The sequence below is a fragment of the Pleurodeles waltl genome, chromosome 6, assembly GCF_031143425.1.
Source record: "Pleurodeles waltl isolate 20211129_DDA chromosome 6, aPleWal1.hap1.20221129, whole genome shotgun sequence".
Classification (NCBI taxonomy): Eukaryota; Metazoa; Chordata; class Amphibia; order Caudata; family Salamandridae; genus Pleurodeles; species Pleurodeles waltl.
The window spans coordinates 58,957,161-58,982,943 of NC_090445.1; the positions used below are offsets into that span (position 1 = coordinate 58,957,161).

At 46.6% G+C, this 25,783-nt stretch overlaps 1 protein-coding gene across 1 annotated transcript in view; it reads left to right on the top strand.

Annotated features, from left to right (window-relative positions):
• LOC138299193 (butyrophilin subfamily 3 member A1-like) overlaps positions 1 to 25,783 on the top strand; it is a 798,776-nt gene that overhangs the window by 445,093 nt on the left and 327,900 nt on the right. Inside the window, exon 18 of the mRNA XM_069237291.1 lies at positions 20,251 to 20,271. Within this exon, the coding sequence (XP_069093392.1) occupies positions 20,251 to 20,271 (21 nt within the window). The remainder of the gene's footprint in view (positions 1 to 20,250; positions 20,272 to 25,783) is intronic.

Below are 25,783 nucleotides of genomic sequence, written 5' to 3' on the forward strand. Positions count from 1 at the left end.
GCCTGGAACACCTTCCCCTGCAGCTCAGGAATGCTGCATCTCTCCTGGAGTTCAGGAAAGGACTCAAGACATTTCTGTTCAAATGAATAGAGCACCACTAAGCAGCTAGCAAATCTAGCGCCTTGAGGCCCTCACGGGTGAATTGCTGCACTTTATAAATCCTGATTGATTGATTGTCTTTCTCTCTCCCTCTCACTCAATGCAGCAGTCGTGGGTAGTGGTATTCATTATGTGCAAGATTTGTAAATCTGGTCCTTAGTGTGTAATTCCTAGAAAGGTAGGTGGCTGAGCAGCATCCATATACATTTCTTTATCAAGAAGCCGCTGAAATGTTACATGATTTTCCAAAGGACACATATGAAAAATATAGGCTTGAGGTTATGCCTTATTGCATCTCATGGGTGTGTATCTCAGCATCATCTATGGCTAGGGGATATATAAGAAGCAAACAGGGAAATGAGACAAAGACAAATTTATGATGAATGAATGAACTCTTGGCTATGATTTAAAGTGGTAATATGGGATATTAACTTTAGCCCCCTCAGAGCAGACACTGTGGGCCTGATTATGACCCTGGCGGACGGCGGAGGCCGTCCGCCAAGGTACCGCCGCTGAATGACCGCACCGCGGTCAAAAGACCGCGGCGGCCATTTAGACATTTCCTCTGGGCCGGCGGGCGCTCTCCAAAAGAGCGCCCGCCGGCCCAGAGGAAATGCCCCTGCAACGAGGACGCCGGCTCAGAATTGAGCCGGCGGAGTTGCAGGGGTGCAACGGGTGCAGTTGCACCCGTCGCGTATTTCAGTGTCTGCTTAGCAGACACTGAAATACTTTGCGGGGCCCTCTTACGGGGGCCCCGCGGCACCCCCTACCGAACAGGATGGCGGTAGGGGGTGTCAGAATCCCCCATGGCGGCGCAGCAAGCTGCGCCGCCATGGGGGATTCTAAGGGCAGCGGTAAACCGGCGGGAGACCGCCGGTTTGCCTCTTCTGACCGCGGCCGAACCGCCGCGGTCAGAATGCCCTGCGGGGCACCACCGGCCTGTCGGCGGTGCTCCCGCCGACCCTGCAGAATGACCCCCTGAATCTGATGGTGGTTATGTAGGATACCTCAGAAGGGATACAGAAATTTTTGATTATACGCATAAAAATGTCAGTCCCCTTCCTGTCTTTCCTGTCTTAGGCGAAATCTTCCGTAGGATTTAATCCCTTTGGTGTTCTGGTTGGACTAGCTCAGTATGCTGAAATGCTTGAAGACATATATAATGTTCTTGGTAGTGAGCTGCATAGGATTAGGAGATATGGCCTTGTCTACAGTAATGAAACAGAAACAAAGGCAACTATCTTTTAATTATTGTGTTGGCTTTTGGTGGCCCTAATTAGAATCAGGACTGTGAGTGTTATTTATGTCATATATGACTCTTTTTAAATCTTTCATCATATTGTGAAAAGTATACTTCAGTGTTTCAAGTCAACTCAAGTTAAATATATCTTTACTCAGCTAAAATAGCCATTGTGGGAAAACTGGGCTGATTGCAGAACCCACTAACTTTTTGCCACTATTTTTCACTTTTTCCAGGTTTTTTCCTGACTCTGATGGTGACATGGGCACTGCTAACCTGTCCCAGGCCCTATTCTCTGTGTAAAATGCTTATGCAAATTAGACTAATTATAATTGGCTGTATCAACCTACCTATAAGTCCCTAATATATGGTAGGGCATGTAGGTTTAGGTCCTCCGGCATAGGTTGTGCACCCTTAGGTACACTGCTGAGGTGCCTACTGTCATTTTACAGCCAGGCCTGCCTTGCTGGCTGATTTTAAATTTAAAGTTACCTTCAAATTCGACTTTGGAATTAAAAGTAGTTTCAAAGTCTGAAACTACCTTATTTTTACATATAAGTCGCCCCTAAGGTGGCCCTAGTGCACCTAGGGCTAGGTGCTATGTAACTGTAAACAGGGGCCTTATAAAAATGTTTTATAAACCCTGGTCAGGGAAAAATAGCCACATTTGTTTCTCCCTTACTGTAGTTAATTGGGCTCCATAGGCTAAAATGAGGGGACTTCATTTTTAATTAATAAAGTCCCAAAAGGAGCTAACTATTTTAAGCTTGGTATCAAACTGATTGTTATAATAAATCCACTAACTTGCCATCGTTGAATTTAATATAACTAGTTCAGGGAAAGAGTTTTAGAACTCTACCTGAAAGTTGCCAACGCTCTGTATTGCCCTTCTCTGATTGGCCAGCCTCTGGCAGCCTGGCCAGGCTGCGTTGATGAGGTGTGAAATGGCCTGGGCTGAGGACAAAGGCAGTGCGTGGGGGAGGAGATCTGCCTCAGCAGATTGTGAAACAGGATGGGGGATAGCAGCCAAACTGGACTTCAAAGGAGTGAAGGAGATTTGGGGCAGCTCAGGACCTTCCCCATTTCCTGCAAAACCAGACAGCCAGATGCTCCCTTGAATAAATTAGAAGAGGCCTTGAGAGGGGTGTGTTAAGAGAAGTTAGCCACATCAGTCAGTGGGCTCAGCTAGACCCAACCTCTGAGATTGAATTTCTGCCATTTTGAATGTTGGAGGAATGTTGCTCCCTGGGAATGATTCTTTCCACACTCCCCATGAATGGTCATCCAAGAGGGTGGTGGCCTACCTGTGATTAAACAGTTGCCCCCCCGCGTTCTACCCCAGGTCAAGGATAAATATGGCAGAGCTGCACCCACACCTCAGATCCCTACAAGGAACAATGACAGTAGAAGAAGGACTGCCCTGCTGGACCCCTGACCTCCACCTGGATACTGAATTTTGAAGGACTGCACTAGCTGCGCACTTGGGCTTCACCACAAAAAGGACTTTGCCTGGCTTCAACTGGTTCAAGAAGGGACTCCCTGTTTGCTACTGGTGGAAAATAGCTGACCAGAGTCCCCTGCATTAAAACCTGAAGGAACTGACCAGCTGACCACTGTCCAGTGGTCATTTTTGGATCTGAGCCAAGTGCATTCAGGGAGTTGGAGTCCTAGCCCCTGAAGGAGCAACTCAGAGTTTCTGGAACCTTGGGGTGAGTTATGGACTCCTAAAGGACATTCAAAGACCTTCTGGAAGATGATCCATAAGTTCGGTGAACATTGGAGAACTTTTGACTGACCCAATGTTGTGAGTCAAGCCGGCTTACGTCGACCGCGACCCGACCTGACTTGCAGGTTCGTCCCACTGGAAAGCCCTGGATCCTCAGATTCAACAGGGGGCTCTGGACAGGCAATCCAACAACGGCAACTCAAAATCGGCTGCTTTGGAGGGTTGCTGTGAGAGGAGGTTTCTTTTTGCATGGTTAGCCCCCCACTTTTTGCCTGATCTTGATGTGTTCTAGAAATTGGTAGTGCCCAGGGCCCCTGCTAACCAGGTTCCCTGGGCCCGAGCTCTTTCCCAAAATCTGTTGTGATGCTGGGAACAATTGGATACACTCTTAAATACCCTATAAGTCCCTAGTAAATGGGTACCATAGTACCCAGGGCAAGAGATATTAAGAGTAAACCCCCTGAGGGCAGCAGCACTGATTGTGCCACCCCCAAGGGTGCTGCTACAGATGCACCCATCACTGCCACTGCATGCTGAGTGTACTGGAGCAAACCTAAAAAGACAACCTCGACATGGCACACCCTCTGTATGCCCTGTCCCCCCTGCACTGCATGTAACATGGGTAAGTTGCCCCTCTGGCAGGCGTTCCAGACCTAAGGCAGGGTGCACCATACTATGTGTGAGGGCATAGCTGCATGAGCAATATGCCCCCACTGTGTCCTTGACAAACCCAGGGCATAGTGAGTGAACAGAGCAGCCATTTTACATACATGTGCTGGGCACTGGTCAAATACGAGTTCCCCAGTCACATGCTGGCTACTCTACACCCTGGGTTGTTTGATATCAAACAACTCAGAATAATAAATCCAAACTGGTACCAGTCTTGGATTTGTCCTAAATGTACACAGGGGTCACCTTACAGGTACCCCTGCAAAAGCTAACCCTAACTGGCAGAATTGCTGACTGGTTTCATCCAGCTGCCACTCCTGACGGCCAATATACAAACCTGGGGAGAGCCATGGTTTGTAATAATGCCCTTCCTAAGTGGAGGAGCTAACTCCCCCTCCATAAGGAATGTACATATCCTGGCGGTGAGCTTCAAAGGGCTACAGCCCTTGAAACTCGAGCCCCCAGGCCTGCTGCTAGCAGCAGAAGGCTTCCCCCTTTGCAAGCCCCCACCTGGGGCAGGAGCAAAGGTGGGAAACCAGGCAAAGGATAGGAGGAGTGGCCTCACTTAGCATGCACCACCCCTGAGGGCTTGCCTGCGAAGTGAACCCTCTATCTCAGTTTTCTTCATCTTGGAATGTAGGAAAACAGCCAATGAGGTTTCGGGAAGTGGCCCTTCCCACAGGAAGTGGTCACTGTAGTGGGTGCAGCCACCCAAGGGTAAGTGTCCCATTGGACACTACCAGGTTCCCCCTAAAACGCCCACTAAATTCAGTATTTAGTAGGCTCCCCTAGACCAAGAAATCTGATTTGAAAAGTATCCCAAGAGGAAAAGAAGACCATCACCAAAAGAAGACCACAGCAAGAGAACTGAGAACCTGCTACACAAGAAAAGACGCCAAACCCTGCCTGCTGCACCAAGGACCCGAAAATCGCCGCTGCGGAGGAGCTGGATTCTGGACTGACCTCAAGAAACCCAGGCGACCTCCAGGTTTCAAGGATCACCCTAAATCTCCCTCCTCAGTGGAGGCACTGCTCAAGAAAAGTAAGAAACCTGCAAAGGACCAGCAAACCAGTGAGGGTCACTTCACTGGATCACTGATATCTCAGCGACCGGAACTCACAGCCAGACCTAATGACACACCAACGAGTTTAGTGGCACTGTGACCCCTAGTGGCAGAGATACAGCAATACCCTGGGTACTGGTCAGCAAATGTCGGACCAGACGAAAACCAGCTCCCCCAGAGCTGAAAAAGGATGAGGAGGAAGCCCCAGTTGAGGGACTTCAGGAACACCCTGGACCTCTGACCAGAGTGACCCCGTTGTCCTCTAAGCTGCCCTCCAAGACACTCACCTCCACCTCAAGTGGCCCATCCCGGTGGCCCTGTGCCTGTGCCAAGAACCTTTCCAACGCTGCTCCCGCCAGAACCGGGAGCCACCCGAGGCTCTCCAGCGGGCACGAGGTGCCCACTGACCACCGCAACCACCCTGCAAAAGAATAGACTGGTAACACAACTGTGCGATTTATAATGCATTTTAAAAGTGTCTGCCTATTGATTCCTATGGTGCATAATTAAGCACAGAAAGACTAACTTTGCTAAAACTTTAATAAGTCATAACTCAAAAAGTACTTAACGTATCTTAAAGATTTTGGTCTTCAAATTTATATAAAAGTCTGAAGTATTTTTATAAATTCTGATGTTGAGTTCGTCATTGAGTGTGTGTGGTGCATGATTGGATTGGTGAGTACAGCGAATGCTTAGCACATCTCCTGGATTAACCTAACTGCTCAACCAGCTACCTTAAAAATTGGAGCATTAGGTGGTCTCATTTTTACCTCTGGAAGCCAACGTGCGGTTGCCTGAACCCTTTGCATAGTGTGCTTGGTTTTGCACACTGCATAGAGGGACAGCCTCTGACAGTTGTCCACCATCGGAGAGAAAAAACTCCCAAAAAGTCTGAACATAAAAAGTTGACCGGGGCTTCCCATGCAGCGTATCGGAGTAGGGCTCCAGGGACGTCGGATCCAATTTCAACTTCATCCCAGATGAAGATTTCCATCCTGAAAAATTGTCTAAGCCCGAAGGAAGAAATCTTTACCGAGGTCTACTGTGATGCTCATCCGAAGAGGGCTGCAGGGAGGTTGGATTGGATTTGTGACTTCGTCCCGGTGAGAAAAAATCTTCAAGAAAAAGACCACGCAGGTCATTACGAATTTGGAGGTCTGTTGGCAAGACCTCCGCATTGGCGGCCACCAAAAGACCACCATGTTGGCGGTAATCCGACCATCCTTTTAAGAGTCACACTGTGAAGTCTGCCAAAAAACAGCCACATTTCTGAAACCACCAGGACATTGGAGGACGGAAAAGAGGTTGTCCCATCAAATGACAACAATGGTTCTTCCATGGTGGAAAACCATTGGCAGTGTCAACTGCGGTGGTCTGAAATCACATCACAAAGAACACCACACCACATTGGTAAGTTTGAATACCTAACACCTGACACACATCTATCTGGGTCAGAGAACTTACAATCAACCAAGGGTTGGCGTAGCTCTAGAAAGCAATGACTGAACATGTGCTCTCTGGCCATCAAATTGTATAGTCCCTCAAAAGTGTTTACCACACTATCATTCACCCAGCCATCCAGTACCTTTCAAAGTGTCTCACAAGCTCCCCCCATGACTGGTGAGGCAGTTTCCTACTGCCCCTGAATCTCAAAGTGCAATCCTCTGGGGTAAAGCCATACTTCTTGGCAAGGGTCTCCTTCATGGTTGGATACCTCAATTTGTCTCTCAATTTGTCTCTTCCATCTAGGGCCAGAAGGGCATCCCTCCCATTACCAGGTATATGTCTCCATAGGCCAGACCCCCAATCCTCTTCAGGGATCCTGTGTGTTACTAGAGTGACCTCATACACCTCAAACCACTTATCTATGTCCTCCCCCTCTCTGAAGTCAGGTACCAAATCTCTGGGTGGGTTTCCCTCTTTCTCAACACTGGACAGTGTAATTTTGCTGCCACCACTGGACTCTACTTGTTGTGCTTTTATGTCCAGTTCCTTCAGACTCAGTTCATGAGCCAACAAGATTTTTCTACCTGCTAAGGCCCTCTCAGCCTCAGCTCTTCTCTCCTCTACCAGGGCTTTGTCAGCCTCAGCTCTTCTCTCCTTGGCAGCCAGTTGAGCTAGCTGAAGCCTCAGGTCCCTCTCAGCCTGTCTGTCCCTCAGCTCCTCAGAGGACAGGGCATAGGAGGAGACACTGCCTCCCGCATGTGATCCAATAGGGGACTCACACTCCGTGGGTTCCCTTTTCTTCCTCCTCCTCATTATCCTTCTCAGGGCCATCACCCCTTTGCTGCCCGTTCCTCTTTCCAGTCTGCTTCCTCAAAGTCTAATAAGGCATCCTGCAGTTCCTGCTTAGTGGATCTCTTTGACACAGCCAGCCCCCTCTCTTTGCAAAGCTCCCTCAGCTCAGCCTTGGTGAGGGATTCAATGGGGGAACATATATGACTTGTCGTAGTCTTCTGTGAAGCTGGAATCCATTTCCAAGCTATGCTAAGGTATCACAGGCACAAAACAAAGTTCCAGTTCACGAAGGAGAGGTAGGATTCAATATTGAAAAAAATTACCAAATGGAGAGAATAAAGGAGCAGAAAAAACAACCAGTAATGACCTTCAACTGTGGGTAGGGAGTGTACACGTAGCTACTGTATGTCACTGCACAAATACTAGTTCTATCCTCACCGCTGATCACCAATGTTAGAAATGGGTTCTTTGGTTGGCAGTCAGGTGACCCCCTGTCCAAGCAAGGTCCCTCACTCTAGTCAGGGTAAGTCACACACAATCCAAATTATTCTGTGCCCACCCTCTGGTAGCTTGGCACTGAGCAGTCAGGCTTAACTTAGAAGGCAATGTGTAAAGTATGTGTGCAATAAATCATACAATAACACAGTATAGCACCACAAAAATCCACCAGAGAGTTTTTAGGAAAATATATAATATTTACCTGGATAAATGCAGGTCAAAACGATCAAGATTCAGTGAGTACATGTTGAAATATCACTTAGAAAATTATATAAAGGTACTTTTAGTCTTTAAAAGCAACAAATGTCTCTTTCATGCACAAAGTACCTGGTTTGCGTTTGAATTCTCCGCAAGGGGCCGCAGAGGAGGAGATGCATGGAAAACGGGGAGGTGTGCGCCGGTTTTTCCGGTGCACAAAGACAATGCGTCAGTGACTTTTCATGCAGAGCAGGCTTTGCGTCGATTTACGGCGTGAAGACTAGGATCCTCTTTGGGTTTGCAGGGTTTTTGGATGCCCAGGGATGATGCGTTGAAATCTGGTGCTTACGGCACAAAGTCACAGGAGCTGTGTCAATCCGGTGGGCGATGCGTGGAAATTTCTGCCGCACGGCTGGTGCTGCATCCTTCCTCTCAGGAAGTCAGGCTGCGTTGTTTCGGCTCGGCTATGCATCGATTCCGTGGGCTGTGCATGAAGTTCCGGTTGCAATGCTGGCATTGATCGATCTCAACTTGGGGAGTCGGGCTGCGTTGATCCGATTTGACGTGCAGTGAATTTTTCACTGCGATGCAGGCTGTGTGTTATTTCTGGCAGGCTGTGCTTTGATTTTCCCCGCACGGGGATTTCTTGGCAGAGATTAAGTCTTCGAGACTTCAGAAAACAGGAGGCAAGCTCAATCCAAGCCCTTGGAGAGCACTTCTCAGCAGAGCCAGAGGACAGCAAGGCAGCAAGGCAGCAGGGCAACAGCAAGGCAGCAGTCCTTCTTAGAAAAGCAGTCCAGGTGAGTCCTTTGGGCAGCCAGGCAGTTCTTATTGGCAGGTTGTAGGTTCTGGTTCAGAGATTCTTCCCCAGCAGGTTTCTTGTTCATAAGTGTCTGTTTTGGTAGGGTCAGAATCCCTGTTTAAATATCCAAATATGCCTCTTAAGTGGGGTAGACTCCAGAAGAGTGGATAAGAAGTGCACAAGGTCCCCTTTCAGTTCCACCCTGTCTGCCAGGGTCCCAGTAGGGTGTGTGTCAGTCCTTTGTGTGAGGGTAGGCCACTGTCCTTTGACATGTAAGTGTCAGGTCCTCCATTCTCCCAGCCAAGGAAGACACATTCAGTATGCAGATGTGTGCAAGTGTGACCGAGCATACTGTGTTTCGGGTTGTCTGAGTGAATGCACAAGGGAGCTGCCAACTAAACCGAGCCACATGTGGATTGTAAGGCACAGAAGGATTTAAGTCTAGAGAAATGCTCACTTTCTAAAAGTAGCTATTCTAAAATAGTAATATAAAATCCAACTTCACCATTAAGCAGGATTTTCTATTACCATTCTGGCCATACTAAATATGACCTGGTTACTCCTTTCAGGTCAGAATCTACCACTTAAACAGTCTATAAGGGCAGCCTTAATGCTATCCTATGAAAGGAGCAGGCCTCACAGCAGTGTAAAAACGAAGTTAGAAGTTTTACACTACTAGGACACGTAAACCACATATGTACATGCCCTTCCTTTTGCTTATATAGCACCACGTCCTATGGGCTACCTAGAGCCTACCTTAGGGGTGACTTAGATGTAGAAAGAAGGGAGTTTAAGGCTTGGCAATTACTTTTAAATGCCAAGTCGAAGTGACAGTGAAACTGCACACCCAGGCCCTGCCATGGCAGGCCTGAGGCATGGTTAGGGGTCTACTTATGTGGGTGGCACAACCAGTGCAGCAGCCTACTAGTAGCATTTAATTTACAGGTCCTGGGCACATGTAGTGTACTTTGCTAATGACTGACAAGTAAATTAAATACGACAATTGGGTATGAGCCGTGTCACCACGTTTTAAGGAGAGAGCAAATGCACTTTAGCACTGGTTGGCAGTGGTAAAGTGCGCAGAGTCCTAAAGCCAGCAGAAATGAGGTAAGAAAAAGAGGAGGAGGAAGACAAAAGTTTTGGGGGTGACCCTGCAGAAAGGCCATTTCCAACAGTATCGTCACTGTCACTTATAGTGGACAACATATTACAGTGTGTACTATTTCAGAGGAGTGATTTCCATGGATGAACTGTGCATGCTCCATTTCTCCTATTGATTGTCATACCTGGGCTTATCATGTTGACCATTGTCACCAATGATGTCACCCCCTTGTCACACATGCTTCATGCAGCCATTGCAACTTTCACACTGAGTTGTGTTAGTGGTCTGTTCAAACATTACAGTCTCACCATTTTTTGCAATCCACTGCCACATGTGTGGGCCCCTTGTTTACCTCCTATTTGGACATGTTGTAGTTGTGTGTGATGAGCTATTGTTGGCAACGTGGATGTAATTAATATGCTGTGGTCCATGTCTCCAAAATTGGTTGCACTGTCCTGCAATATTTCAAGTATGTAAGAATGCCCCATGTGTTTGATGTTACTTGGCAACCCTTTGTTCTCCCCTGTGCCAGTTGCTCATGTGCAGCCATGCAACAACATTACCTACCCTGCACCAAGGTACTTGGCTAGCTGCCTTGTGGAGGTGGATTTATCTGTGCAGGATAGTACTTTCTGTGTGTGCAGCAGTATACAGCATGCATTGGTGCCACAATCATCTGAGTTCATGGTAGAGTCTACTTCCTATTTTGCAACCTGCATACAACACCCCGGGGTGGTGCTTGTAATTGGCACTTCCTCAGATTTAGGAGACAGCTACATCTGAGTCAGCATCATCATGCTATTTATCTTGTGGCAAAAGACCCGCAGCGAGAAACTTTGCACACCCCTTCCACATTACATACAGCATGGGAGGGTGGCCAATTTACAATGTCGCTTCGAGTCATTATGAGATGGTCATCTGCCAAATTGTACATACAGTGCAGGCCATGACAATGGAACTGTGGGCTTCTATATAGTTCCCTTGGCGTTCCTGAGTGGCAGCTAATCTTTACGGCAGCCATGAGGTGTCCAAATGTTTGTGTATCCCATTGTCACAGGGTGATCAACATAACTACCAGTGTCTCTCCTATCTTTCAAAACATTAATGTTGATTTATACTGTCGACACATGCACAGTGCAGGCTATGGGATGGAGCTCAGCTACTTAGCAAATGTGTCCCTTGGCACAGTGCCTGTGAGGTCAGTGAGGTCCTGTTTTCTCCTACTGGGTCCCACTATGACATCCATGATCTGCACTGTCTGACAGTGACTCTCCCCCTGTTGGGATATTTATTGTATATGGTACATACATGATGGTGTTGTGAGTCAGTGAGTGTTGCATGTGAGGTTGCATTACAGTAAGTGTGATACCATTTTTCACACATCTGGCACATGGTATGTGATGGGCATTGATCTTGTATTCCTATGTGTATGAGCCAATGCGTCAGTCAGATGTCTCTGCACACTACAGGTAAGTTAGATATGTGTTGATGAGATACAGTTGATATAGGTGCAAGTTGTGTGGTGTTTGATATTTGTGCTGGCAGTGATTTGCACGGCCTGACTTGAGGCATCTGTGCCTATTTGGAAGTTACATGACATGGGCATGGTGTATGGCGTTGACATGTCTGTACTTTTCTTTTTTTGGTGTAGTGTGTTTGAATGTACGTAGTAGGCAACTGGTGGGCACTTGTAGTGTTCGGTGTAGTTCTGCTGTCAGCAAAGGGTACATGTCTGCACCTGTCCTTCCCGAGGTGTGCCTGTCAAGTTGTGGGTGTGTTACGTACATGTGGGTGTATGTATTAGTGTTGTGCACTGATTGTGCGGTACTGCAGCATGGTGCATATGTGTTATCACCTGCACATGTGTGTTACCCTGACCATATGTTACTGTAGTGGTGTATGTCTTGTGTGTCCGACAGGGTTTGTGTGTTGTGTGTACATTGCTAGATTTGCTGACTTACCCACAAGTAGGCCATTTCCAAATTGTCCATCCTGGAATTGTTCATTGATCCTGCTGTGCCGGAATATGTAGGCATAATGGACACTCCCAGGATACTGGCCAAACTGTTTAGGAATAGTCCCCGGTGGGCCACTATGCCCTGCACAATATTGGAATGTGTGTGCCTTTGATTCCAGTATAAGTGCTCTGTTGCTGCAGGTGGTACGAGCCGGACATGGGTGCAGTCAATTGCACCAAGCACCTGCGGAAAGCCACGGGTTTGATAGAACCCCTGTTTGTTCTCCTGCTGCTTTTGCTGGGTGTTGGGGAAGCTGATGTGGCATGGTGTCAGTGAGATTATAGCGTATAAAACCTTTGGCAGGAATGCAGAGAACGACGGCTGTGAGACACCAGCAACTAGTGCACCCATTGTTTGGAACCCACTTGCCAGCATGTGCAGGACAGAAAAAAATACGCTAATTCAACACAAATAGAGTATAAATATGCCCCATAGAGTCTTCATTCAGGCCCACAAAACCCTTCTGGGGGTGGGTCTAAATCCTCTTTTCACCACAATCAGAACAAAAAGCCTTGTTGCTATATTTGTAAAGACAAAGGCCACAGGGCAAGAGACAGTTCTTGCCCTAAGAAAAGAACCAAACCTCCCATCACCACTACCCCCACTGCTACAAGTAGTGCCCCTAGCAATAGCAGTGGTGGTGGGAAAACTAATACTACAAATAGTCAGTCCAAGGATGTAGCAGGGCTCACTCTGGGAAATGTAGTGGGGGTTGGTTTAGTTAGGGAAACCACTGAGGCTGTTTTAGTCTCTGATGGTGGCATTGACCTTGCCACTCTTGTTGCTTGTCCGCTTAATATAGATAAGTACAAGCAAAAAATCCTAATAAATGGTGTTCAGGTTGAGACCTATAGGGACTCAGGGGCCAGTATCACCATGGTGACTGAAATACTGGTGACCCCTGAGCAACACCTACTTGGTCATCGGTACCAAGTGTCTGACCCCCATAACAACAATGTAAGCCACCCCATCTCAACTGGTGGGGGTAAGAGGGGAGGGGTTACTTGTCCTAGTTGTAGTGTCCACAGACCTACCTGTAGAGTGTCTACTAGGAAACGACTTGGAGACTTCAGCTTTGGCTGAAGTGGAGCTGGAGGCTCATGCAGCCATGCTGTTCATTCCTGGGCATATTTTTGCTTTAACCAGTACTCAGACCAAGAAGCAAAGAGAACAGGGAAACTTGGATCCTGAAACTATGGACAAAGAGATTCACAAAATCAGGGGTAAAAAGGGTAAGAAATTATCCACTATCCCTCCCTCCACTACTGATTCCCCCTTTGAGGAGGAGGAGTCAACACCCTGGACAGAACTTACACCTGAAGAACTTCAAGCTGACACAGCTGAACTCTTAGGTGCAGGGGGCCTGCCAGGGAGGAGTTAAGTGTGGCTTGACAGACTTGTCCTACACTTGAGGGTTTGAGACAGCAAGCTGCCAATGAAGAGGAAGGGAATGTCAGTGGCACCCGCAGGGTATACTGGGAAAACAACCTCCTGTATTCAGAAGCTAGAGAACCCAAAACTGATGCTACCAGGAGATTGATCATCCCTCTGCAATAAAGAGAGTTTTGGTGACTTTGGCGCATGACATTCCCCTTGCTGGACATCTGGGACAAAGTAAAACCTGGGACAGGCTGGTCCCTCACTTTCACTGGCCTCACATGTCAGAAGATACAAAGGAGTTTTGTCAAGCCAGTGGCAAGACAGGTGGCACACCAAAGGACCCCTTAATCCCACTGCCTCTGGTTGTGGTACCCTTTGAAAGGGTAGGGGTTGATATTGTTGGCGCCCTTGACCCTCCCACTGTTTCTGGAAACAATGTATTCTGGTTATGGTGGACCATGCCACCAGGTATCCAGAAGCCATATCTCTTATGGCCACCACAGCTCCTGCTGTAGCCAAAGCCCTACTGGAAATGTTTTCCAGGGTGGGTTTACGAAAAGAGGTTGTATCAGTCAGGGGTAGCAATGTCATGTCTGCATACTTGAAAGCAATGTGGAAAGAGTGTGGTGTAACATACAAATTCACTACACCTTACCATCCCCAAACAAATGGGTTGGTTGAGCGTTTTAAGAAAACACTCAAAGGCATGATTATGGGACTCTCTGAAAAACTCAGAAGGAGATGGTATGTCCTGTTACCATGCCTCCTCTTTGCCTAAAGGGAGGTACCCCAAAAAGGAGTGGCTACAGCCCCTTTGAACTCCTCTTTGGTCACCCTATTAGGGGTCCATTGGCTCCTGCAAAGGAGGGTTCAGAGCAACCCCTGAAGCCTCCTAAACAATATATAGTGATTATGTACTTGGCCTAAAACCCAGAATGGCTGAGTACATGAAGAAGGCCACTAAAAACCTTCAGGCAAGCCAAGAATTGCAGAAACATTGATATGACAAGAAGGCTATCCTGACAGTGTACCAACCAGGGCAGAAAGTGTGAGTCCTGGAACCTGTGGCACCAAGAGCACTCCAAGACAAATGGAGGGGACCACACATCATAGTGGAGAAAAAGGGTGAGGTCACTTATTTAGTTGACCTTGGCCCTCCAAGAAATCCTCTCACAGTACTTCATATGAACCGCCTGAACCATACTATGACAAGGCTGACTTAACCCTTCTCATGACCACTGATGAGGGATAGGAGGAAGAGAGTGACCCTCTTTCTGACCTCTTTTCAAATTCTGCAGCTGATGGTTCATTTGAGGGTGTGGTCTTCCTCACTCAGTCTAAAAGAGAAGACTGCAGAAATCTCCTAGGGCAGATCTCAGAACTGTTTTCCCTTACACCTAGAGAAACCAAATGGTGTGAACGCACCATTGAAACAGGAAACAGCCTGCCTGTCAAGAGTAAAATATACAGGCAACCTGATCCTGTAAGGGATTGCATCAAAGCAGATGTGCAGAAGATGCTTGACCTGGGAGTGATTGAGCACTCTGACAGTCCCTAGGCTAGCCCAGTGGTGCTGGTACCAAAATCTCACTCACAGAATGGGAAAAAGGACATGAAGATCTGTGTAGATTATAGAGGGCTCAACACAGTCACTAAGACTCATGCTCACCCTATACTAAGGGCAGATGAGCTAATAGGTACACTAAGCACCTTTGACTTGACTGCAGGGTATTGGCAGATCAAATTGTCACAGAATGCAAAACCAAACACTGCATTTGTAACCATTGGAAGACATTATAAATGTACTGTTATGCCATTTGGCTTGAAAAATACACCTGCCACTTTTCAGAGGTTGGTGAACACAGCCCTCCAAGGTCTGGAGGCCTTCAGTGCAGCATAGCTACATGATATAGATATCTGTAGCTCCACCTGGGATGACCACCTGGTCCACTGTAGAAAGTTTTGGATGCTCTGCAAAAAGCAGGCCTTACTATCAAGGCTTCAAAGTGCCAGATAGGGCAGGGAAAGGTGGTTTCTCTGGGACACCTAGCAGGTGGGGAACATATGGGGACAAGAGAATCACCTTCTAGCTCCTGATCCACGCCTACAAGGCCCTACATGACGCCGGACCAGCCTACCTCAACCACAGACTCTCCTTCTACACTCCCGCCAGACAACTCTGCTCCACCAACCAGACCCTCACCAACGTCCCCTGCATCCAGAAAACCACATCCGGAGGAACATCCGTCTCCCACAACGCCGCCAAGACCTGGAACACCCTCCCCAATCCACCTAAGACAGTCCCCCACGCAGTCACAGTTCAGGAAGGACCTCAAGACTTGGCTCTTTGACTGATCCTCAGCAACCCCCACTTCCCCCAGCGCATTGAGACCCTCACGGGTGAGTAGCCGCACTTCACAAATCCCTGAATGATTGATTAATTGATTGATTAAGCCACTACAGGGGAAGATTCAAACTAATTTAGACTGGTCTCTACCTACAACACAGACCCAGGTCAGAGCCCTTCTAGGTCTCACTGGGTATTACAGCAGGTTCATTAAGAATTATGGCTCCATTGTTGCCCCTCTTAATGACCTCACCTCCAAGAAAATGCCGAAGAAGGTATTATGGACAGCCAGCTGTCAAAAAGCTTTTGAGGAGCTTAAACAGGCCATGTGCTCTGCACATGTTCTAAAAAGCCCAAACTACTCTAAGAAGTTCATAATCCAGACTGATGCTTCAGAGGTAGGGGTGAGGGCACTTCTTTCACAGCTTAATACTGAGGGCCAGGATTAACCAGTAACTTTTATCAGCAGAAGGTTGACCCCCAGAGAAAAGATTTTGTCACCCATAGAGAGGGAGGCCTTTGCTGTGGTCTGGGCCTTGAAGAAGTTGAGACCATACCTCTTTGGTAATCACTTCATTGTTCAAACAGACCACAAACCTCCCTTATGGTTTAAGCAGATAAAGGGAGAAAACCCCAAATGGTTGAAGTTGTCCATTTCCCTACAGGGTATGGACGTTACAGTGGAATATAGACCTGGGAGTAACCACTCCAATGCAGATGGACTCTCCAGATATTTCCACTTACACAATGAAGACTCATCTGGGTAAGGTTAGCCGTATTGTCCCTCGTTTGGGGGGAGGTTGTATAGGAAAGTACCCTCTTTCTTGGCATTGTTACTCCCATTTTCTGCCATATATCAGTGTGCTTGACTGTGTTTACTGGGATCCTGCTAACCAGGACCCCAGTGATTATGCTGTCTCTCCAAACACTCTCTATTAGCATACTGGTGCCCCCTTATAAGTCCCTAGCAAATGGTACCTAGGTAACCAGGGCATTGGAGTTCCAGGGGATCCCTATGGGCTGCAGCATATATTTTGCCACCCATGGAGAGCCCATGCAAAGGATTCTGAAGGACTGCCATGGCATCGTGTGTGAAAAGGTGCACGCAACATTTCACTGCTATTTACACTGCACCAGGTAACTTACAAGTCACCCTTATAACAGGTCCTCCGGCCCTGAGGGCAGGGTGCAAAGTACCTGTGTGTGTGGGCACCTCTGCACTACCAGAGGTTCCCCCACTACTTTCAGGACCATTTTCCTGAACTTCATGAGTGCAGGGACGCCATTTTATGCGTGTCCTGGACATAGGTCACTTCCTATGTCAAGCTACATAATGGTAACTCTGAACACAGGCATGTTTGGTATCAAACATGTTGGAATCATACCCCAAGGCTTTTGCAAGCATTGGCTGTATGATTCCATGCACTCTGGGTGCTCCTTAGAGGACCCCCAGTATTGCCATTTCAGCCTTCTAAGGTTTTCCGGCAGCCCCAGCTGCTGCCACCTCACAGACAGGTTTCTGCCCGCCTGTTGCTTGAACAGCTCAAGCCCAAGAAGGCAGAACAAAGGATTCCCTTTGGGAGAGGGGTGTTACACCCTTTACCTTTGGAAATAGGTGTTACAGGCTTGGGAGGAGTAGCCTTCCTAAGCTACTGGAAATGCTTAGAAGGTCACATTTGGTGCGAAAGTGGACAAAGGAAAGAGGAGTGACCATTTCCCTGTCTATCACCACCCCAGGGGTGGTGCTCAGAGCTCCACCAGAGGGTCCCTGGGTTTTGCCATCTTCGATTGAAGGTTGGCAGGGAGCTCTGGGAGCATCTGAGTGGCCAGTGCCATCAGGTGACGTGAAAGCCCTCCCCTGATAGGTGCTTATCTGGTTAGCTGACCAACCCCACTTTCAGGGCTATTTAGGCTATTTAGGGTCTCCCCTTTGGGTGGTTCCTCATATTCGGATTGCAAGACTCCAGCAGGAATCCTCTGCATCCTCCACTTCAACTTCTCACTGAAGAAACTGCATCTGGACCCTCCAGGAACTCTACAAGATGCTTGAAAAAAGCGAGACGCCTTCTGCAACATTCTATCTCTGGCTTCGGCCAGCAACTGCAACTGTTTCCTGGTCGTGCATCCTCTGAAGACAGTCCTTCTTCAGCCTGAATCAGAAGAGTGAAGGAATCTCCCTTGGGGTGAAGGAGTCACTCTCCTGCTTCTGCAGGCACCAACTGCAGGGACGACCGGCTGGGTGGATCCCCTCTCCTGCTGAGCTGCGTGGATCCTGCATCATGGGTGGTAGACTGAAGTGGTCTCGACGGTCCTCTCTTCCAACTGTCCAACTTTGGTGGAGGTAAGAGCTTGCATCCCCTGTGATCTACGTGCTTTGCAGCTCCCAAGGCTTGTTGCCATCCTTCCTCCAAGTTCTTTATGCATCTTGTAGCTCTGGCCCCCAGCACTCTATCCTGCAATGCACATCTTCCTGAGTGGTTCTCTAGAGATGTGGGAGCCTTTTTTGTAGTGCTGCATGGGTCTCTTCTGCAACTTTCTTCTCCCCGTGCACTGCCTGGTCTTCTGTGGGCTCTCTGAGTTGCTGGGAGCCCCCTCTGACTCCCCCTCCTAGGTAGAGTCCATCTAGTTCTTCCTGGTCCTGGGCAGTGCCATTTTCTGCTAACCATGAGCTTTGGGTGTGCCAAAGCTTGTTGGTGGACACCAATGACGCAAACCCGACTGCAATCCTCCATCCATCGTGGGACATCACTTGCATCCTCCAGGAACCTGACTTCGTCTTCTTGAGTGCATTACTGACTGTTCTTCTTCACCAGTGGTTCTTCTTTTGCACCTTCATCTGGGTTAGCAGGGGCTCCTGCTCTTCCTGGACTCTTCTGCACTTCTTGGACTTGTCCAGAAATCCACTGTTGGTGTCTTGCAGTCTCTTCTGGGTTTTGCACAATTCTTCTAGTTTCTATGTGTGTTCTGGGAAAGTTACTGAAATTTACTCCTACTTTCCTGGTTACTGGGGTGGGTTCTACTACTTACCTTTTGGATTTTCTAGTACTCCCAGCTCCCCTTTACACACTGCACTTGCCTAAGTGGAAGACCGACTTTCGCATTCTACTTTCTTAGTATATGGTTGTGCTCCCCCTAGGCTCATTTCTAACTATTGTGATTTTCACTAATTCGACTGTTTTCTAAATGTTTTTATCCCTATTTTTGCATCCTAGTGTATATAATGTGTGTATTACTTACCTCCTAAGGGATTATAGTCTCTATGATATTTTTGGTATTTGTGTCACCAAAATTAAGTATCTTTATTTTTGTAACACTGAGTATTTTCTTTCATGTGTGTGAATACTGTGTGACTACAGTGGTATTGCATGAGCTTTGTATGTCTCCTAGATAAGCCTTGGCTGCTCATCCACAGCTACCTCTAGAGAACCTGGCTTCTAGACACTGCCTACACTTCACTAACAAGGGATAACTGACCTGGTATAAGGTGTAAGTACCATAGGAACCCACTACAAACAAGGCTAGCCTCCTGCATGCTGTATATGAGTGTACATGTCAGTGTGAAGTGACATGTGAGTGTTGCCTCTGCACCCCACTCCCGATGGCATATCATGTGAGTGTGTAACATCTGACATATACAACACTGACAGGTGAGTGTGTGTACTCAAGTGTCAGCAAATTATCAAAAGTCTGTGGACAAGCAGGAGCAGCGGGGTGAAGTCTAGATGTGGTTCTAAGGCGGCTCTGGAGGAGTGTGACTTCCTGAAGGGGAGTGTCTCCTTTTATGTAGGTCATTTCCACCTGGGATTCCATAGTGGTGCGACCGCAGCAGAAACCTTGGCAGTGTGCAGCCTCGTAATCTGTCTGGGGGAAACATGGTCTCCGTCGGCCTGCAGGTGCCTTCAGTCATCCGTGGCAGTCTGACCACAGTGGCAGTGCTGGCGGTGCTTTGGCTGTATTCTGATGTGAATACCACCAATGTCATAATTTGGCAGTCTTCTCCACCAGCCTATTGTTGATTTGACTGCCACCGCCAACATGGCGGTCCTAACAAAGCCAAACTTATTATGCCCCCCTAAGTCCGAAGGTCAACTTTTGACCTAGAACTCCCCCTTACAGTAGCCGAGCAGGTCTCCATCACGGTTGGCCTCAAATTTTGACTTTCCTCCGGTCGAGTGCGACCAGATGTCCAAAGTGCACAGCAACACAAAACACAGAGACCCATATGAAGGGAATTCACTCAAATTACATTCTTCGATTGAGGCTTCAAAATCTTTAGAAATGCCCTTTGTGAAATTTAAAACCTATCATTAGCTGTAAGAGTAGACATATCAAAATAAAGATTTTGGAAATGATAGTATGATATTTAAAATAGGTGTGGTGTTCAAAAACTGTGAACATATTCTTTGTTACATATCTTTAAAACCTATTTATAATCTGCATTGAATTTATCACTATTTTACAGACACCCAAACCATTATAGAACAAGGCAGCTTTATGTCATATACTTCAAAATACCACGCCAATCATTGAGGGATTTTAGAGAAAGAAAATGACTGTTAATAGTCAGTTTGAAACATGTAAACCGTCTCTGGCTATAGGCCTGATTTAGAACTTGGTGGACTGGTTACTCCATCACAAAGGTGACGGATATCCTGCTTGCCGAAATCTAAATCCCATAGAATGAAATGGGATTTAAATTTCAGCAGACATCCTCAAAAACAAGATTCAATTATTCTTAACTCTATTTGTTTTGTATTAGATGACTTAATTAAAGCAAGAGGTAAGTTTATAAATTGAGCAATACTAGATGAATCTTCAATAAGAATCAAATTCTAATGTTCTCATAATAATTTGTTTTTTTGTTCATAGACAACCTCGAGAAAGAAAAAGGTGAGTGTGATAGTCTTTCTATTAATATAGAGGCATTAGATGCTTTATGATCTCTTCAAGTGATATTTTACTATCACTGTAAACAGTACGTCACCTAACCCAGTTCAAGCTTGGAAACGGTTTTTGTGGAATCATAATCAGGAACCTTAATAGCTTTTTGTCTAAAGCTCTCAAATTTTGAACCCCTTCCATCCCTAGATGCTCTGACTCTGGAATATTACAGAGAAAGACATTAAAAGTTTCCAAAACAACTACTGAAATTAAAGAGTGGGTTACGAGAGCTAGAGGAATACAATACAAATATTCTCTTCTTTTGATTAATATCATGCTAAGATCAAAGGGTCACAATAATACATTGCTTTGGTCTCCGTATTTACATCTTTGAGACATATTGACTTCACTAGATGTGCTCTACTGTTTTCAGATAATTGATTACAGAGGATCTGAACTCTGTCTGTCTTAGGGCTGCCTTGCCTATATATCTAAAAATAAGCTTTGCCATACCCTTGTAAACTCGAAATGTCACCTTTTAATTACATCACACCCTTCCCTATGGGCTACCTAGCGCCTACATTAGGGGTGATTTATTTATAAGAAAAAGATAGTTTAAGGCTTGGCAAGGAGGTTTTAATGACAATCAACATGGCAATTTAAAACTGTATTTAGGCTTCAGTAACAGGCCTAGGTCATGTTTTAAGGTGCTTCTTAATGGGAGGTACAGTACATGCTCCAGGCCTATTGGTAGCCTTTAATTTATAGGCCCTGAGTATATGGTGTATCAATCTACAAGGAACTTATAACTACATTGAAAATTAACAATTTTTTTAAGGAGGGGGCACAAGCACTTTAGCACTGGTGAGTCCTAAGGCCAACAAAAACAAGTTCAGAAAAATGGAGGAGGAAAGGCACAATGTTTGGGGTAAGATCACCCTAAGCCTGGCAGGTCTAGCAAGTAGTATGCTACACTGTAAAGGGTGTGTTGGTCGAAGGATGTTATGTTTGGATCCCATTCGGGAATAGTGTCTGTGTTGTGAGTGACCTGTACCCATTTGGAAGTTACATCTCATTAAATGTAACAAGGTAACTCAAATGTAATCCTCTGGCAAAGGTAGGCGTTGCAGTAGTGAAAAATGAATTTAAGAGTCTTTTCAGTCAGTCGGTCAAAGAACTTTATTTCAGCTACAAGAGCCACAAAAGCACAGCAACAATAGATAATTACACAGAATTAAATAAAATATGTGTATAAAATATGTACAGTACATGTATACGAATAAAATGCTGAAATTACATAGAAATACAAATTTAAATAAAAGTACAGATTGAATGCGCCCAAGGGGTAAGTCTAACATTCTTGCTAACACCCTTATGTTGGTAAACACTTCCCTCTGACAATCCAGCTTGCCCCAAGGAATTTGGCAACAGCAATCACTAACATATGCTGAGTATCTGATCTAAGAATTCAAAGAGCTAAGTCAGACCTGCGCACTCCCAGCTGTCTACAGGCCGGGGATAACCATTTCCTGCGTGGAGGAGTGTATGCAGGGCAGTCAAATAGGACGTGGGGGAGGTTTTCAAGCTGGGCAAATTGTTGTTTCGTCATGTGACCAGCAACTAGTGAATAGTCTTAATGGCAGGGTGCCAACACGGAACTGGAAGTACAACTTCCTCTCTCTTGGCACTGTGATTATGTCCCAGAAAGCCTTGTATTTGCACGTCTCTTTTAGGTTAGTGAAGTCACATAATAGTGTTGAGTGAAGAGCAACCCTCGTGTCTTCAGAGTCTGCCATGTGCCAATACAGTTTTTTTTAGGTCACTTTTGGAGGGAAATGAAGTAGTGGTTGGGTAATCCCACAGTTCTCTGAGCCGAAGCGAGTGAAGTAACCCCTTGATGTATCTAAGCCAGGGGATACTATGGGAATGGTCAGCTTCTAGGATGACCTGGAGGGCTGAAGTTAAGGAGGCGAGCTCCCGGTTGGTCCAAAGGCGCCGCCAATACAAGAGGGGCATAGGCGGGCTGTGTGGTCAATGCGTTTCATGCCTAGGTCTTTAAAAAAAGGGAACAGAGGAGTACTTGACCGGAGGGACACTAAATTCCGTAAGAAGTTGTTTGCAGACACCTTTATTTCTGGTGCTTTGGCATAGCCCCAGAGTTCAGCCCCATAAAGGGCTGAGCTTACTGCCTTGGTTTCATATATCCGGATCGCGGGCGTATTGGTTTGGTATATGAAAGGTTAAAGTCCTTTATTAGGACCCCTGTTATTTGCTTTAGCTTGAGTGCTTGCTTTGCAATATGGGAATTCCAAAGTATTTTTTATGTTAGCATTATGCCCAGGTAGCTAAAAGTGTCAACCTTTTCAAGTGGAGTTCCCTCAAGAGTGAACTTTCCTCTGAATGATCTATGTGGATTGAGTGTCATCAGTTTAGTTTTAGAGGCATTGTTTTCAAGTCCCCTTGTGGAGCAAGATCTCTCAAAACACGGTAGGAGTTTACGTAATTCACTTGGGGTCTTGGATATCAGCAATGTATTGTCTGCAAAGAGCAGAACCGGAATTTTCTGTGTGCCTAGTTTTGGTGCATCAGCTTCCAATTTAAGTAAGGAGGGGACAATATCATTTATTTGCAGGGAGAACAGGGTGGGGGCATGGACACACCCTTGCCGCACTTCCCTTGACACCTGAATTCTGTCGGTTAACTGCCCCCTATCGTCCCACCTGACACGTGCATAGTTTCCCTCTTGGAGCCAAGTTAGTAAAACAAGAATGTGCCTGGGGATTCCCATTAGTGAAAGAACTTCACACAGCTTGTTACGAGGTACTAAATCAAATGCAGATTTTAATTCCCCAAAAGCAACATACAACTTCCCTTTGCCAATAAAAACGTTTTTCCAGTATAAGAGCAGGAACCTAAGGGCTTGCTCAATGGTAGATATTTTTTTGCGAAAATCTGCCTGGACGGGACTAAGAATATCACGTTCTTCAATCCAGTCTTGAATTTTACCCATCAGGCAATTACAAAACACTTTCTGCACACAGTCTATTAGGCTAAAAGGTTTATAATTGCTGGGGAGGCTTCTGTCACCCTTTTTAAAAATGGGGATAATGATGGCCCCCTTCCAAGACTCAGAGATTGGTGCCCCAGATGCTATTGCATTCGCTATGATGGTAATGTATCTTGACCAGATGGCAATATCAGTTAAGAATAGATTTGCTGGGAGACCATCCGCACCAGGTGCCCTACCGCGCCTTATGGAGTCTAAAGAGTATGCTATGTCCGCTTGGGAAAATAGTTGTAACACAGGAGGGGTAGGTGTGAGAGTGATAGATGAGCAAGTGTCCTTCCTTCGAGCGGGAGATCTATCATGGATGTAAGAATGTAATCCACTGAAGTGATCCACCCAGTCCTTTGGTGCGATATTAGTTGCAATGTGCAGATCGCTATTTGCAGGGCTGCGCGCTGCCAGGGACCAACATGTGCTGCAGTTCCTCTCTTGTGCAGCGTCAATAAGTACAACCCACCACTTCTCATCTTGTTAATGTTAGGCTTTGTTAATGGCAGATTTGTAAGATTTTCTGGCTAGGCTAATTGCTTTTACATCCTTAGATTTAATGGCTTGAATTAAGTGCTTGCTTGAGAGGCGAAACTCTTTATTAAAGCAGCGATGCCTACCCTTAGGGCTCTTACTATCAGAGGCTGCATCAGCCGAGAAGAGGGCCGCAATACCCTTGAAACATGTAATATGAGTTATGCTTACTTCCTCATTAGTGTATATAGAACCCCCCCCCCCACAGGGACGGCAATGCGGTTCTTAAGGTGTCATTGGCAATGTCAATGAGTGGTGGTCGAGCCAGAACCTGGTTCCACTTTGGGTGGCGTTTGTTATTGTCAAGAGTCTTTTCACTACCAGGACATGTTAAACCTAAAAGCACATACCCAACTTTTTAAATACATTGCAACCTGCCCAGCTGGCTGTTAAGGGACTTCACTGGGGTGACATATATGTATTAAAAAGGTAAGTTTAGGCCTGGCAAAAGGTTAATTTTGGCAGGTCAAAATTGCACTTCAATACTGCACATACAGGCTGCAAATGCAGACTTGAGGCATATTGAAGGGGCTATTTAAGTGAATGTCACAATCAGTGCTGCAGGCCCACTATTTAATTTACAAGCCTCGGGCACATACAGTGCTTCTTTACTACCAATTTACAAGTAAATTAAACATGCCAACTGGGTATGCTTAAATTCTACTATGTTAAGCGTAGAGCCTAAACACTTTAGCAATGGTTAGCAGTGGCAAAATGAGCAGAGTCCTAAAGCCAGCAAAAATAAAGGCAGCAATAATAAGAGGGGTGAAGTGGAAAGACCATGCTAAGGCTTACAGGCCTAACACTTCAAAATACCATGTCATGGGTGAGTCAGAGAGCCTGAGCAAGATGGCCGCACTGTAGTGCAGCTCCTCCAGATGAGAGCCACAATCTGCCCACTATCTTCCACTTCGGCGCTCCAACTTGTCATCAGGTGAAGCAACTGAAGCAATTCATCATCAAGCACAGCAAGACAACCCAATTAAGCCCCAACTTGTGTGGAAACACTGCAACAGACCCGAATTGCTTGGCTGCTTGTCCATGGGACACACAAAATTGTGACTATGCTGGGCTAGGCAGCCGCACTCATTGGCGGAGTAGAATTGTGCACCTGACTAGTGGAATCCTGTGGTCGCAGCACATCTCGTACAATTGTTTGGGGTGGGGCTTCTGAGGGGACTAGAGAAAGCAGACGCTTGGCTGGGTCTCCCCCGTGTCTCCAGTGCAGCGTTGCTGTGTGCGGCTGTCTGGTTGATACTACCCAGCTGTGGTGGTGCTGAGGCGGTGAGCACACATCGATGCCTGAGAGACGACTTGGGAGCTATCCCGCGCCTTGTGAAGGTGACCGCTTCTACTTGTTGAATAGACCTGAGAGGCAGTGGGGAACAGCAGCACAGCGTTCAGCAGCTGAAGGACCTGAATCAAGGCTGTGTACATAGCTTTATTTGCGGACTACTACTCATGCACCAAGAATTGATCCTCAGTTGCTATGTGCAAACGCAGACTGACGTGCCACGCTGGGCCTCTCTGCTGCATGTGCTGCCCACCGCCAGACTGGGCTTACCTAACAGCTGATCCAGGGCAGGAGAAAACGAATGCTAATCTGGTGGGCCGCTCACTCCTAGTGCCAATTAAAAGTACTCTCCCTGTTGATACTGCCACCATTGCTATATGAACTGCTTACGCTGTCATATGTGCTAAACAACTTTTGATGGCCCCTAGCAAGTGACTGTTAACATTGCTACACAATTTAAGACTGTATTAATGCGCCAAAATGCCATTATAGTGATCTAGTACTGAGCACCCCTGGTGTTGGCCACAGAGATGTGACTACAAGTACTGCTCTGTGCTCTCCCATAGGTGCAACACACTTGCACTGTGGACCACCAGACCCCTTCATTATTCAAGTGGAATCAGCCGTGAGGCTAGGCC